General features: G+C 38.5%; 1 protein-coding gene across 1 annotated transcript in view; it reads right to left on the reverse strand.

The window, feature by feature from the left end:
- LOC126184692 (uncharacterized) overlaps nucleotides 1-17,753 on the reverse strand; it is a 331,999-nt gene that overhangs the window by 260,639 nt on the left and 53,607 nt on the right. The window contains exon 6 of the mRNA XM_049927189.1: nucleotides 11,124-11,293. Coding sequence (XP_049783146.1) covers nucleotides 11,124-11,293 — 170 coding nt within the window. The remainder of the gene's footprint in view (nucleotides 1-11,123; nucleotides 11,294-17,753) is intronic.

The following is a 17,753-nucleotide window of genomic DNA, read 5'->3' on the forward strand; positions in this document are numbered from 1 at the left end:
CTGACGTGAGATGTCCTTCCTTCCAGAATGCCTTGCACTGTACCCACTTAGCAGGCAGTCATCTCTGACATGTTTTCAAAAACATTTTTGGCATGACAGAAACAAGTGCCAGTTGGGGAGTCTAGACTGCTTTCCTTTTTTAAGAGACTGAGCCAGAGGGCAGCAGTGTTTGCTCTTTATGGTTTGCTAGGTCAAATTCCTCTTCCAGGTTTGAAGCGATGGTCACCACCTTGCCTCCAAAATCTGACCAATGGCTCGTGCCTTGGGCTAACTGTAGAATGTCCAAAGAAGGGTCTTCAAATTGTAGAGCTTTCTGATGCACTTCCTTATTCGGAGCCCCCCAAATAACTGTGTTCCAAACCATGATTTCAGCATACAATTCCTTATGTACAGGAATCACAAAACGGCATTTCCTACTGAGCCCTGCAGTTCAGCTGTCGAGGCGCAATATGGTTGGTTAGATTGTTTACAACACTGACAAAACTCCACATGGAATGCAATGACATGGCAGTGGTGGCAAAAATTGGTACATAACAAGGAACACAAATTTATCAAAGGTCATGTGCGCTGCTTCCGTGAGAGGGGTCAATTTGCACAGAAAAAGGGATTTGACTACAGCTGGGTCCATTGCCTGGAACACAGCAAAATGCTGTTGGAGGCATTTCTCATATGCCTCCCACTGTTCCACTGGGTGGTCGTATGGTGAGAGCAGTAATGAATTCGCAGCTGACTCCCAAGAGAGTAGTTTGGACAAGGCCTCTTGCCATTTGTGTCTCTTACTGCAAGGCTTACAGCCATTTCTGTCCCTCTAACTGCTGTTGAAGAAATTTTTGGAGCATGACTTCCATCAACACACCAAGCAAGGTACCCTGAGGCGCAGGGTCCATTAGTTGCAAAACAAATATGAAAAATGCTCACAATAATTGCCGATAATGTTGCAACTCACAACATAAAATCACACCGTCACTGCTGGAACAAGTGGATTTTTTTATCATTAGTATAAGGTTGAATGAGTACTATGTTCAGCATGCCACAAGGCAAGAACAGTTACAAACAGTTCAGTGATGAAATGAATTGTACACAGAGCCAGAGCTGAATGAGAGTGAGCACCGTGTGGCGGTTGCCTACAAAGATGCGTGTGGGAGGTGCCACTGAATGCACCCACGCAGTCACCATGCGCTGTCACTCATCTGCCCTGACTCCACCTACCAGCTGCCTGATGCCTAGGTGGTAGTCCAGTGAGCCACCACACTTTGATTATAGCATAGTAACCTTCCTAACAACTTTGATAACACATATAATTTTTTTTTACAGAATGGCCTAGGAAAAGTTACTTTTGTAAGAGACACCATTCATAAAAAATTTATTTAGGTCAGCCATTTTGCATGGATGTTGTCAGCCTTGTCTCCATCTGTCCCAAAGATTTTCATTGTAGTCCAGTCAAGATATGTGATTTCTTCAAAGTGTTCCTAGAGTCAAACTGTCACAGTTTTAGCCTGGTTCGTATAGCATTTGCGTCTAAAAAGATAGACTGATAGGTTTTATTTGTTTATTTAATTTTTATTCAGATGGATCTGTGTGCTAGTGACATAAGATCAGTAAAGATAGCATAATAGATCCAGAATTATTTTCAAAGAAAAATACAATGTTCAACAATGAAATTCCATAATTAAAATAATAATGGACAACCTATGTAAACCAATGCAGCAAAGTAGCCTCTTAAATTCAGATACCAGGAGCAAATCATCAAACCATCAGGGTTAAATCACAAGCAGACAGAGTGTTACTCTCTAAAATTACAGAAGCCTACAGAAGCACATGGAACAGATATAATAAAAATCAGTATCATCATCAAGGAAAAACTAATACGTTAAAACACAATAATCAAACCACAAGCAGTATATGCACCCCCTACCCTAGTTAATTGGAGACAGATCACTAATCAAGACACACAAAAAAGAAAGATAGAAAAATTCTAAGGGAAGAATTTGGTCCAGTCTGAATATGTAGAATCTGAATGAAAAAGAAATCTCATGAATTATAATACCATACTGAAAAAATCCCCAACATTTTCAGGAAGAAATGATTACAATTTTTCTGTCACATTCACAGAATTAATTGTACCAGGCTGACTAATGGAATTCTCAGTATTGTTATCACAATGAGAATTAAGAACCTCTGTTGCTTGAAACGCAAGAGATCTTTAGTAACTTGGCATCATAGGTGATACAGTACTGGATAGATCTGTATTCGTTAAGAATTATCAATATGCAAACAAATCGAGACCCATCAGAATCTGGACAGAAGAACGAAAGAAGATGGAGAGGGTTTGGGAACAGAAGAGAACAAAGTCATCAGTTAAGGGGAGGATTACTATCTTTGGCCCGAAAAAAGCATGTTCTTTGAGAATTTTTGTCTCGGGATGTGTGATAGATATTAGTGTCAAATTTGGTCAAAATGTTTATTGATATATCCTCTACAAACTAGAATTTTTTCAACTGGAAATGTCGAAGAGCAAAGGCAGAAGTGCTGTTGGAACGAAACAAAATTTCGATGTAGAGCTCCACACGCGGTACGCCACAGATCAGCCGGCTCGTCTGGAATAAAAATTGAGTTGATGTTAGCGGAGTATATAAAATTCTTTTGGCGTTGTACCTCGTTTAAGTTATTTGGACCACAGGAAACAAAATGGCGCCCATTTAAAAAAAAAGGGTTTTTTTCATCGATTTTTCGACTTTGTTGGCCAAGTAAAAATATTTATAGTTGATGGATCGGAATAAAAGTGGTAAAACTCCTAGACAATTTAGTTAGCTTCGTCAGAAACAAAGAATCATGACAATCGGTTTAGTAGATTTGAAGTTACTATACCGCAGGATAAAAAAAAATCATTTCAAGAAAAACGCGTTAGAAGTTTTGACTAAATATAAATGCAATATTATGCAACTTACATTCAATAAGCTATTCCGGGTCCATAAACTAATCCTTCCTCTTACTCACAGAGGGCGTTCTGCTTGATCTGATCCATCCTGCGCTGCTCCAGAGCCTTTCATACGGCCGGTAACAAGCGGTTTTCGGCCACTTGAATCCGGTTGTCATCCGAATGCTTGGCAAACTGTGTTGAATAGAGTCCCAGGATGACGTCCATCATTGTCATGGTCTTCATAATTGCTGAATACCCTTCGTTGAAGCTGCTCACTGCCAAAAAAGTCGCAATCTCCACAGTCTTCGCAACAGAATGCAAATGCTTGGGGGCTAATTTCCAAACACACATGGAATTTTGTGTGTTTCCTCCCAAGCACCAGTACAAAAATTCGTCCCCCAAAAGAAAACAACTGGTGGAGGAAAAGGCCAATTTCATGCAGGTGCATTTTTCTGTTCAACTGTGAATAACAAACATTTCCGTTCCGTATTCAGACAACCCGTTTCAGGGGTGGATTCTAAACACTTTGATGGATCCAAAAATACAATTTTAAAAAAATCAAATTTTTTAACCAAAAGATAGTAAACCTCCCCTTAAATATGTGAAATTACTTCCCCTATTTGGGCATAGCGATGCAAAAAAGAAGGAATGGCAAATGGCACAGGATGTTAAAAAAACAAGGGTTCTGTTTAAAATCATTGGGCACCGGCACTAAATAGAACCGATTGGTAATAGACTGCTAAGCATTTGTGAATGAAATACCCATGATGACAGAACACACTGATGTTCTGAAGGACATGGATAAACATAAAGGATTACAGATATCCTACTTGTAGATCTTCATTCACACTCCTCAATCCACCTTTGGGTGTGTGTGGTGGAGTACGTTTCTGGTACCTCAATCATTGCCCTCTTTCCTGTTCCATTTTCAAACGGCCTGTGGGAAGAATGGTTGTCAATAAGTCTCTGTACGAGCTCTAATTTGTTAGATTTTCTCATCATTGTCGTCATTTCGTGACACGTATGTGGGAGGAAGTTATATTATGTCCAAATCTTCTTGGAACATATACTCTCAGAATTTTAACAGTAAACTCCTCCATGTTGTTGACTGCTTAGATACTCTATAATTAATTTACAGGTGGTATTGCAAGGCAAAAATATTTACCTACTTTGCTTAGTATTTCTTATAGCACTTTTAGTTACTCCTTGTAGAACCTATAGTCATAGGTGCTCTAACAGCTTTTGAAAAGACAAAAGTAACATAGACATCAGAGGTAGCACAAACCAAATGGGACACCAGATATGCAGCAATCAATTATGTAAATTTGTGATAAGGACTATGGGACCAATGCAACCAATTATGTCACAAAATCTTAACATGTTGGTGAATGGGTCTAGCTGAATCGACTTGATAGACAGTCTTTAACAGCAAGAGCCAAGAAAGTAAAAATAAACATTTCCCCACTATAACACTGCCACCACGGTAGGCACTGAACGCCTTCTCTTATCAGAAAATAAATTACTTGTTGAATTAGAATCAAAACAGGAAGATTTATCATAGTATTCTTCATCCATATGACAAAATTGGTGTACATCAGCAAAATAAGCAGATTGTACACTCCAGAATATAAAAGAGAGCACACAAACAGTACTCACTTGTAAAGTCATATAAGACCCAGATAACATTAACAGATGTTTATTGCATCCTGTATCCATGGACAATAACAGAGGAATGTGTCCTCATTTGTTTACTGCATTCTATAGGTTGTTCGTAATAACAAAGAGCTTGCAGTAGAAAACATGTTTCACAGTAATCAAGATAAACAAGTGCTCAAATCTCTTAACATATGCATTCTGGAGCCCATGTTTACTGGCAATTTTTGTGTTGTTTTGGTACATACTACCGCCTCTCGAAACATGGAATACTTTTTTTTAATAACCTGTATATGCAAAAATGGAATTTTACAAAATATATTACACAAATTGTACATGAGGAGTCATGGGACAGTACTTGAGATGCTAAAGCTGTCTTCACAGCTTTGATTTGGGGAAAAAATGTTCCTTCTTAATTAAATAAAAATAATGAAAGAATGGTCATATGACTAGAAACATTTGCAGCTTCTTCAGAGCAGCTATGAAGACTCTGGGACTTTCTAGGTAGAGAATTACCATCTGGTGTGAAAAGAACAAGCAAACACAGTGTCAAATACAGGATATTCAGGAGAAAAACTGAGCCACTGCAGGTCCAAAGCTGGGACCCCATTACACAAGAGATGAGGAAGGCATAGGATGAGAAGCACCAGCATCATTTAAAAATACTAAACATAGAACTGGGTCCATCTGGTTCCACATGGTAGCACCCACTAAGGGAAAACTAGCACTCACTAAGGGAAAATAGGCCAAAAATCATAACAACAGAAAAGAATAATGTCTCAACAGTACTATGTGCTGAAGAGTCAAGGAAGCAGGTTCCCAAAAAGACACCTTGGACAAAACTGGGGGCTCAAGGTAGTAGACTTACCCTTTAAAGGACACTGGTGATGTTCTCTCAATATTTCATATTATCAGAAGTCACAAACGAAAAATAAACTGGACTGATCCATTGGTAATAGGCCAAGATTAAACAAGGATGTGTATCTTGATATTTCTGAAACCTTAAATTTGGCTACATGGAGTGCTGGCTCCCTCTCCTCGTAAGCAACAAAACTATGCAGAAATGTGAAGAAGGAAAAGAATTGACATTAAGTAAAAAGAAGCTCAAAGGAGCAATGAACTTAGAATGTTACTCATTATACAGTGGAGTGCCACAGATCACAAGAGCTCGCTCCGTGGACAATAACAGAGGAATATGTCCTCATTTGTTTACTGCATTTGTTTACTATATAATCAAAAACAGAATTTTTCAAAATATATTATACGAATCATACATGAGGAGTCATGGGACAAATTTTTAGTCTAATAGAGAATGATGTATGTAAACAATAAACAGCAACACATAAAATAATGAATCACTTCAAAGAAGAAGAAAAGGAAACAGTTAAACCTAAATTTAATACTGGTGGTCCATTGAATTGAGTATTATGAAATGTTATAGTTTGATAACAACATTTTGGAAGAAACAGATTCAACAAAACTATAAAATAAACTTAAGACCATGGAAAACTGAAATGCATGTGCTTTGCATATAATAAAAACAGAACTACTGAAATAGGAGTGTTGCACTTATTTAATATGCACTGGTAACACTGCAAAATTCCTGATGACTGGAGAAAAGCTCTGGTAATATTTAGAAACCCTATAATTGTCCCTCACTCCAACACTGAAATTTGGCTCAAAGAAGCCTACAATCATCCTCTGTAATGGTGCAAAAGCGTGGCACCCCGCAACGTCACCCTCGGTCTCGGTGACGCTTCAAACAATAAGGTCTCCTTAACAAATGCAAAAAAAAGGGCACATCTCAGAAGTTCATGAGAGCTATAATATGGGTTAATAATGTCTCATTTACACTAAATTTCACCACAATTCTGCCTAGTGCAACCATGCACATGTCACAGCACAGGAAGGTCATCACACCTCCTCTTACCCACATTTCATCACTTTTGTTGATGACTCAGCAATGGAGGTTAGAACTGTGACAACCAGAGTTGATGTCATACAGTTTCCTCATGGGTGGCCAAGGAAAAATTTGAGACACACCACCACTCAGAATCACCAGGGAAAGGCCTCAGATGGTGGCATAGAGTGCATCAGTGAAATCACCCCTTCACTTCAGGTATTCTCACACATTTTGCAGTCAAAAGCGACAGTTCACAGTGCAATGAGCAACAGGATGACATTCCTCAAAAAATTAGACACTGTTGCCACCCCCTGGGCATTTCAACCTTATTTTAAGGACATCACTGGGCTGCAACCCCCTTGAATGTGATCTGACCCCTTTGGAGTGTAGTGCAACCACAATTTTTGCTCTGCTGTACAGCTTGGGATCACTATGGACCATTAAAAACCATTCAACGAAATATGAATGTGATCTGAAGCAACAAAGGGTTCATATGCTTTTTCATCCTTCCTTTTTTTGTGCCCTCCTATGGTGTGTCACAGGGGAGAGAAACATCATGGTGTGCATGAATAAAATGGCAAAGAGCCCTCGAAGCCCCACCCCTAGCTTGGCAACACCCTCCGTGCCACTGATGCACCTTAGTTGAGCATATTACAAATGTATCTGTCAGAAACTTTGACACACATTCAGCCTCATGGCTGCTCTAATGCCTGAGGGTTAGGCAACCCCTTCAGCATCAGTCAGGTGGTGTTTTCCTGCCTTCAGGTGCTAGAGCAGCTGCAAGGCAGAATGTGTGTCCAAGTTCCTGACAGGTGTTTAACTAAGTTGCATGGGTGGCACTGAGGAACCCTCTGCCATTTTATTCACACACATCTTAATGTTACACCAACACATGATCTCACTATAGTAGGGCGTGAAAAAGGAGGAATGAAAAAGCATAAAAATATATTTCTGTTTCAGTCACATTCCAATTTCATTGAATGGTTTTCAACAGTCTCTAGAGGTTCCACCCAGTAAAAATAAAGTTGCACTTCACTTCAATGTGGTCACATCACATTCAGTGGGGTTTTAATGCACAATGTCCTCAAAGCAGCATTGAAACTTCCTGCAGGTGGCAGCAGAATCGAACATTGGCAAGGACATTGTGTTCTCACTTATTCCACTGCAAAATGTCGTTTGCAACTGCAAAATGTGTGGGAATCAACGATCTATGGAAAGAGGTGTTTTCATTGACATACTAAATGTCCCGTGGCCTTTTGCTGTTGATTCCAAGAGGCCGTGTCTGAAATTTTTCCTCAGCCACCCATAAGAAGACCGTGTATTTCCACTGCTGGGTGTCACAGTTCTGACCTCCATTGCTGAGGTGACAAAACGAGTGGTAAAATGTGGGTAAGAGGGGGTGTGACAACCTTCCCATGATGTGGTATGTGCATGGTGGCATGGGCAGAATTGAGTTGAATGTTGGTGCCACTGTGACACCATTAAACCACCTTACAGCTAATTGTAGGCATCTTTGAGCCAAATTTCAAACTTATGCATTGCAATGGGACACAATTACGGGGTTTTGAAAATGTGATATAAATGACAACTAACTACAAACTACAGACACAACGTATGATGAATATGAATAACTAATTAATATGGAATGGAACACCCTGGTGGCTTGTAAATAATTCAACGGGTAAAGCGAACAGCTTACTGAATAGTATAGGTATGGAGTCATCTAAAGGCACATGGGACTGAGAACTTGTGAGTACACACACACACACACACACACACACACACACACACACACACACACACATATCTACCTGTATTGCATAGCTAATTAAACTGTGTTGTAAATGCAATTCTGCAGCTCGACTAGGGTGAGGGTTGCATCTGGCTGATGGGAGAGGAGAAAAAGAAGATAGGAGTGGGAGGGAGGGTTGGGGAAGGTGGTTGATGGCTGGGAGGGAGAGATATCAAGTGCACAGAATAAGAATGTGGTTCCAGTGAGTTCATGCAGTGCACAATGATGATGACGTGGAGTAATGGATTGGGAGGGGAGAGAATAGAGGAAGAGTGACTGGAGGGAAGAGAGTGTGGGTGCAAGATGAGTAAAGTTAGGGTCCTGGGTCAGGGATGGAGGTGTGTGTGGGACAGAAAGCTAGTGAAACTGAGACCCGGAGGATTACAGGATAGTAGAGTGTTGTCCTTGTAACGCCTGCTGTGGACAATTCTGTATTCTGAGATAAAAGCAGCCATGTTCACATAGCTGCACCTATAATTTCCTGGTCTGACGAGTGCTCAACACCCAATCACACCTTTACTTGCCCACTAAATCATACTATCTAAATTGCATAGAAAATGCGTACGACTATTTAGAACATCAGAGGAAATGTAGCAATCAACATTCCTGCAAAATGGTAGTTCTACAGTATCTTCAATGAATGGTTTCAGCTGGATGTGGCATACCTCAAGAAACTTAGGTGGACTCTCTTCTTCATCAAACTGAGGCTATTAGCAAGACTAGAGGTGGTGTTAAATAGTGTTAATGTCTCCTGGAAATGACAAATTATTTTGACCACTGTGCATTGAATTTTCCACAATAGCAGCTAGTCTTCTTAGTCCCAGAGGTCTGGTATCTTTACTATCATTAGTTATGCTACCATAGTAGGAGAGCTAACTGTTGGTGTATACAGAACTGTGTGTGAGAAAATGAATGTACTGGTTTTTATTCCAAAGTAAGAGTTCGATTACTTCTATAAAGCAGGTGTTCCTTCTTTCTAGAATACAAACTGGTAGATTATTCAGTTACTGACCTCATTCTGTAACAAAATATGCTTTTAACACCTGCTAGCTAAACTGCTTTCAAGTTATGCCCTTCAGTTGAAGGCAGGTCATAGTGTGTCAAAAAAAGAAGTAGCATTAGTATGGTATCTTGAAAAATGCTCAGTGTTACTGCACGGCGCCTCAAATCTCCCCTCCCACGCCCGTCATTCCAACGACCTAAATTTGAGTTCAAATTCATTTCCTGTTATGTAGTAGTGTAGATCTATTTACTCCAACCCACTTCCTACCTAATTATAAAACAAATGGGATGTCTTATCTCCAATTCCATAATGCAATGATTCATTTAACAGTTAAGTCTTTGGTAAGTTCCCAAACATAATCTATGTCTACAGTTTTTTATCGTTGCCTTCCTCTATTCTATGCGGGGTAGAATACATTGCAAGGTCATGAGATAACTCATTTTTAAAACAAATCAATGTATCTGTTAATATTTATTTACACTGTCAAGATGAGGGAAATCAAGTCCTTTGACACATCTAATTAAGCAGATTAATAGGTGCTGCTCAGAAGAATAGGCAACTACTCTATTGTGCATTGCCTTTTGCAAAATTCTTACAGTAAATGTAAAGATAATAAGCAAGTAACAAACCTTGGTTGCCCAGCAGCTCAATGAAGCTCTTCCAATTAAATATATGTCTCATACTAACCAAATGACTCTTTCCTGTTAAATAAAACACCCTAAAACATTACAGAACATCCATCAATAGAGGCAATATGATATGTGATTTACATGTTGCAATACGGATCACGTGACGTGATGGTTGTCCATGCGACGCTCATGTTCCTGCAGGAGCGATACGACAAGTAACGAGACACAGCAGGCGGCAGTAGCCTCACATGTGACATGCCTCTGTCATACAAAACACAACATTCTTCCCTCACTCGATACGCGAATGAGACACGAACAAGATGTAATAAGTGGTCCAACTGTAAGTACCCTCAGTTATGCACTTCACAGTGGTTTGTGAATTATATGTGTAGATGTACATTATGGAGGCCTGCTGAGCAATCCTGGTAGCTCAGATTAATCTAAGACATAAAAAAATGAAAGAAATATTAATATCTTGAACCGAAATCAAATGACACATTCCTACACACAAAGGTCAGAATACACTGAAACACAATGAACTGACAGATCTGTACATGCAAACTCCCACAATACACACACACACACACACACACACACACACACACACACACACACAATTTCCTGCAGAATAATCAACTGACTTTAGGCTCTTTGGTATTTTCGATTGCTTTGGCAGTGGTTCAACTTTCATAACACAACATTTGGTGTTTCATGGTGTTGCATAGTAAATACAACAGGAAAATATAAAGCAACTAGACAATCCATTCAGTGGATTGCCAGAGCACCTGCATGGTGTACTACAAGGCATATTATAAAAGTTAAATGACTTGCACTGAAGAAAATCTTTGTAAACTCCTTTAAAGAAACATACTCTAATTACATTCACAAACAGGAAACAATGTCTCCAATGTTTCAGCTCTTTAACAGAAACCAATGTTTCAGAAGAATGTGCTTCCTAAAGCTAATACTTGTCAAATAATTATATAAAGTTCAGAATCAGATTGGTTTATATGATCAGTGGCATTAAAAGTTATACTTCTAGGATACATGACTATGGGAATAGCAAGTATTTACCCATTAGCTGTTCCAGTGTTTGGAATCATCTGCATCCCCGTAAGTCAACAAGTCCACAAAGCTTAGAAACACACTAAATGCCAGATAAAGCTCTGTGACATACACTTCAAAGCTTTCATTACATTATAGAAAGGAACATCTGTAGTTACCTGTGCTGTTGGTACTATTGGCGTTCGTTCTGGCTGTAGTGATATTTCTGGTTCCACTTGCTGAGGATAGTGTGACGGAGATAGAGAAGGATAAGACTGTAGTTCAAGAAGTGCTTGTGCTACGAAGTCCGCACTTACTTCCTCAATTTCTCTCTTCTTCCGTTTGGTCCCTTTGAAACCATATTTTGACACATAAAAAAATGGAAATGTTTATTTTACAATGAAAGAAAAGTCTGTCCTGATTTCACAATAAAACCATAGAAACACTTGTTTCTTCTCAATTTACTACATTTCAGTTAAGATCTAATGAATACTACACAGTAACTTCTGACACATACAACTGAAATCTTATTTTAAACACAAACGTTTGTACACAGTGAGAAAAACGGAATGCAGTTCACAACATTTGGTGCCAAGGATAAGGTACACAAATGACAGAAACAATATGTGTGTGCAAGGGTGATAGCAAGAGATGATAAAGGAATTAAAGATAGAAATGGAAATGATAACAAATGAGCTTACTTTAAACATTACAGTTTCTCAATTTGATCTATTATGGTGGCCATTCCCAATCAGCACAAAAAGTTTCAAGACTGGACTACTAAGAACTAGAGAAACATTAAGATGATGATTTTAATGCTTCATTTGTTCTACACAGTCTCCCTCCACTTGAGTACAACACACAAACATTCATACAACCATGTGAAACCATCAGACAAGTCCTTATTTAGAATGTTGATCAACTCACACATCACATCGGCTTGAATATCAGTTATGTTGTCAAAGCATTAATCTTCATGTGAATTTATGTATTCTGTCATTTTTTGGTAGGTTTGTATTAATGGCATCAAGTCTCATCACCCATGATGATTTTTTCCAGAAAATAATTGTCCACATTCTGCATTTCAATCAACTCATAGCAGGCATCCACATTCTGTTGCTTTTGTTCAGGAGTCAAGGTGTGTGGGACACTCACTGTCTAGGATAACATACTGGGTTCTGTTACTTAAGAAGTCTTCGAGCCATCCATATATGAGCTGCTCGGGGGAACACAATGGTAAGCGCCATCGCCGTGTATTTTGCGGTAGATGGCTAATGACACCACCTGTGGGATGCACAATGCAGTAAACTTACTAGTAGTTCCAAATTCACTAAACAGATTTCAGGGAGGAGCTTAATGGTAAGCGCCACTGTCCGTCTGTTGCGGAAACATAATGGTAAGTGACAGAGGGAATGGCGGCAAGTAAAAACATCTCTAAGATTATGGCAACAGTGAACATGGCAGAAGACGAGAAATATACTTCCAATGATACTAATATCTTCGAGAGGGATCCAGAATACATTCCTAATGATTCAGATGACTCAGAGGTATGTTATTTTGTAAATATACTGTCTTTAGTACATTTCACGAACATAATGGTAAGTGCATGTACATACCATTATGTTCCTGAAGTACAATTGAAAATTACGTTCGCCGACAAGTACAAGATGTGTACAGTCCAGATCAGTGGTGCGAGATCAACAAGAAGTCGGCCTGTATATAATATGAAAAGAGAGGATTTCTATCAAATACGACACTCTAAAGAAGCATTTGTGTTCAGAAAGAAGACAGTTGATGATGTCAACCTAAGGAAAATATGTAGGTGGAAGGTGACCTCCGAATATCCATCATCTTTATTCATCAGCGAGACATTTTGTCATGACATTTGGCATGAAATAAACTTCAGGAAACGTGGAAGGCAAGGATCAGTTCCTACACTTTGACTTAAATACAATGGGCCAAGACATATCGAAAAGAAGAAAGTTGCTGACGTCCTGTCGCTCCTAAATTACATACCTCCTGTCCACAATGGATTTTCCCTGTCACATTGAAGTGAAGTGCAACTTTTATTTTTACTGGGTGGAATAGTATATGGTAATGTAATAATTTTTGTATATTTCATTTGTTTTAGTCAGTTCTGATTTTCATTTATGTCTGTATAGTAAAGGATAGATGTTAGAATCACTACAGAATAAAAGGACTGTTCAAAAAAAATTATTCAGATTTGCAGATCAATTGAAACTTTAGATGCGCTGTATCTCGAAACTGTGAATTTGGTGCTTACCATTTTGTTCCCCCAAGCAGCTCATATCTGGGAACCTATTCCATATGCTTGTATCTTTGTAAATAATTGAATAAATATAATTGTAAATTGTATAAAGTATACAAGTTTCTTAAAGAGATTACTGCAGGAGGCTCTTGGGAGTACTCTGCACATTATTCGGACTAAAGAAAATTTTCTTTGGTGTGGGTGAACTACTCCAGACGATAATTCCATGACACATGAAAGAGTGGAAGTAGCAAAAGTAAGTATACTTTATGACAATGATGTCTCCAAGCTGTGAGATTGTCCTAATGGCAAAAGTAGACTCTACCTCCTCACCTGCTTTGCTACTCTCAAGGAGAACTACCTTCTGCTACCTATCTTTGAGGTAGAATTTTAGCCAGTTTTCCACTACCCCTCTGATGTCATGGTGGCAAGCTTTGATGAAAAGTATTTTGTGATCTACACAGTCAAAGCCTTAGAAAGATCACATAGTATCAAAACTGGTTTCACTTTTTTTATCTCATGATGTGGACATACCTTTTCAGAAACCAAAACTATCACTGACAATGTCAAAGTACTAGAGGTGGCTCACAATTCTGGAATGCAGCACTTTCTTGAGGACTTTTGAGAATGTGGGACATCTTTTGTGATGTAGCGTCACTATAACAAGCTTCACTCAATCTGAGAAAACATCCTGATACATAGAGGCATTAAATATGTGGGCTAAACTATGCGTACCTGATCAAAGCAGGTTTTCAGTAGTTTACTGGAAATATTATCTTCACCTGATGATCCTCTGCTTTTTAGTGAAGCAGTGGTTTTCTTTGCCTCATTTCTGGTCATGAGAGATACTCTTATCAAATAATGGAAAGTCCAGGTTGGAATATCAACAGTATTATGAAAACAAACAATGGAAAATCCAGGATGTAATATAACAATATAATTGTTACAAATATAATAGAGGGAAACATTCCACGTGGGAAAAATATATCTAAAAACAAAAATGATGCGACCTACCAAACGAAAGCGCTGGCAGGTCGATAGACACACAAACGAACACAAACACACACACAAAATTCAAGCCTTTGCAACAAACGGTCACTTCATCAGGAAAGAGGGAAGGAGAGGGAAAGACCGTTTGTTGCGAAGGCTTAAATTTTGTGTGTGTGTTTGTGTTCGTTTGTGTGTCTATCGACCTGCCAGCGCTTTCGGTTGGTAGGTCGCATCATCTTTGTTTTTAGATATATAATTGTTACAATATATATGAAAAGATAGATTGCTACTCACTGTAAAGATGACACACTGAGTTGCAGACAGGCACAACAAAAAGACTGTTGTACACTGAGCTTCCAGCCAAAGCCTTCTTCATAAATAAAAAGAAATGAAAACACACACACATTCACTCAAGCAAGTGCATCTCATGTATACGTAACAGTGCAGTGGTCGAAGGGAGAGGATTTCTTTTTCTTTTCTTTTCTGAAGAAAGCTTTGGCCAAAAGTTCAGCATGTAACAGTTTTTTCACTGTGCCTATCTGCAACTCAGCATGTGATATTTACAGAGATACACTTACCTTACTTACAGGATTGGAAAAATGGTGCTTCAGTATTTCCATGGCACTTTCTAAGGTGCCACTGCAGCCTATCTGCTCAACAGCAATTACGAAATGGCCATTGAAAGGTTTTGCAATTATCTCCTGGTTACTCATACATTTTTCAACAACATTTAAAACAAAGTTTATTCGTTTAGCGGCACATTTGAGACCTGTCCCACTCCTTATTATGTACCTGATTGTTTTGATTTTACTACAGAACTGACTGATTTAGCAGCTAAAATACAAATTTTGTTAGTTAGTTAACTTTGCTTAATACTTTGTAGTACTTTTTATAATTATTTACTTGGGTGGGATTTCCTGCATTTTTTGCTGTGATGTACAATTCGCATTTCTCTTTGCAAGATAGTATTATGCCCTTTCAAATCCATGATTCTTTTGTGATTCCTTTGGGTTGAATCTTGTAAACGTTTTTTGGAAAGGAAATTTCAAATATTGATGCAATTCCATTATTAAACTGATTATATTTGGAACTGACATCTGTTTTAGAACACATGTGACTACAATTTTTTTTTATTTTGGTGGCCTTAATGGCATTACCATTTATGGGCCCTACTGTCTTCCACTGAGGCTCAGTTTTACTCTTGCAAGCATTCATATTATTACTAGTACATCCATCACCATCATGATCAGAGAGACCATTTACTTTAATATTTTACTAATGATGATAGTGCCATGTTTCCCTTCGTCTACAAAAAGGTTGTCAATTAGGGTGTTGAAATCTCAAGTTACCAAGTTACCCTGGTGGGAAAATTGACCACTGGGATGAGGTTACAGGTGTACATCACATGTTCCAGGTCTGTCTTCCCACTACTGTGTGTTAGGAAGTTGATACTGAAATCTCCAAGTATCACGAAAGACTTTTATAATTAAATTGGTGCAGCAAAAGTGAGCTGAGCTGCTTCAGAAAGAGGTCGACATTCCCTGATATTGCCCTATATCGGGTGTCTCTCCTATAAATCATCAGGTGCATTTTCTCTGGAATTTTGGCAGAAATTTGCAATTTTGTTTTTGCAATGTGTACAAACAAATCCTACTCATCACATCTTTCATATGACACCCAGCGTTGATGGAATGCATCAGTTTGTTTCCTATTACAAACAAAATGGTTTTTAAATAAGAATTTTACGCATCCTATAAATAGAGCAGTCCCAAGTTAGTCTAGTACATCATTTGTTTTATCAAAGCATATTAACAGAAACAGCAAAACCTGAAGAATAACCAGTACTCCAGCAGTGACTTGCAGCACTTCTGTGTGACGGTAGCAGTCTACGCAGACCAGGGTGACACTGTCGCTGCTACAGGATTGGTTACTTTTCGTGTTCTACCCTCCCTGTTAATACAAATCAACAAAATGAACATCGCACTAGACTAATTTGGGACTGCTCTGTCAAATGGGCACAAAAAATTCCACTTCAAAAATTAAGAGGGTATAATTACTCATGTAACACTCAGTGGCACATGCTTCAAATTGTTGCTTTAAACAAAAACTGTGTACATCAACTGCTTTATACTTGACACAGTTCTTAACAAAAATAACTACACTTCCTCCTTTTCTTTCTTTCCTGCAATATGAAGGCATCAGACTGTGGTCAGGTATTAAAAGTCTTCCCAGTACTCAGTTTATTCACACTGGCCACTTACAGCAGAAGAGGTTCGAACATTAAATATACAATTAACAATAATTTTTACAGTAGACGCTTTACAGTTTTGTTCCATAGCATTTAGAAATATCCTTACATGCAAATGCCAATCACGTGTATTTCAAATAGTTCGGCTATCTTGTAAAATGGATGTTTGAGTAACTAATCATATATCTTAACTTTGGAATTATTATAGGGCAATGTCCAAGCAGATATTGAAAGTTTATTAAAAAGTTTTAATCATGTTATTTTGTGTGTGTTTGCAGTTTTGTGAGTCTGTGGCTTGATCTATCAGTTACTGAGCTCATTTAAATTGCTTTTGACATAAACCAATGGTATGTAAATGTCCAAATAAACAACACTCTGGAGTTTGATAAAGAGGGAATGACAACATGCCTTGCTTTTGACATAAACCAATGCTGTGTAAACGTCCAGATAAACAACACTCTGGAGTTTGATAAAGAGGGAATGACAGCGTGCCTTAGATTTAACTGTTTTTCACTGACATAGCAGCAATATCACCATAGCAGTGTGCCATAGGAAACATGCAATGGAAATAGGCCAAAATATGCAACCTTCAGATACTCACCAGGGAATGCATCTCTCAGTTTCCACATGAGATAGCATACTCTTGCTATTCTCTTACAGACATGGCTTATATGCTCCTCCCAGTTCAATTTTGAATCAGTATGAAAGCCTAACAATTTAACTGATTTATTTCCCACAACTGTAGGAAAACCCAGAATTAGTTCCTGTGTTTTATCAGTATTACATAGCTCATTGGAAGAAAACCTATTCAGTGTCAGTTCTAATTTTTTCTCTGTGTTGCCTGATGCAGTTCTGTCATGTCATGGTGGGTAATGAGCAGTGTTGTGTCATCTGCCTATCACACTACTGACTCTGCTCCTACATGGTAAGGCAGATCGTTAACTGAAATGATCACAGCAAGGGACCTAGGACTAAACCCTGTGGCACTCTAGTGCAAACTTCCTTCAAAGAGGAGCTTCTACTTTTAATTGATACGAACTACCTAACTGTCACTTAGATATGACTTTATTACAGCTAAAGATAGGTTGTGTATGCCATAATATGCCAGTTTTGCAAGTAGGGTGTTAAATGGTATACTGTCAAAAGCTTTGCTGAGATCACAAAGTACTACTGGTACAAGATTCTTATGTTCAAATGCAGTTAACACCTGGTTAACATCAGTGACAGCTATAGTGGTATTTTTATCATGTTGGAATCCACGTTGTCTGTTGGAGAGGAGATCATGCTTTCCAAAATGGTTAC

The sequence above is a fragment of the Schistocerca cancellata genome, chromosome 4, assembly GCF_023864275.1.
Source record: "Schistocerca cancellata isolate TAMUIC-IGC-003103 chromosome 4, iqSchCanc2.1, whole genome shotgun sequence".
Lineage (NCBI taxonomy): Eukaryota > Metazoa > Arthropoda > Insecta > Orthoptera > Acrididae > Schistocerca > Schistocerca cancellata.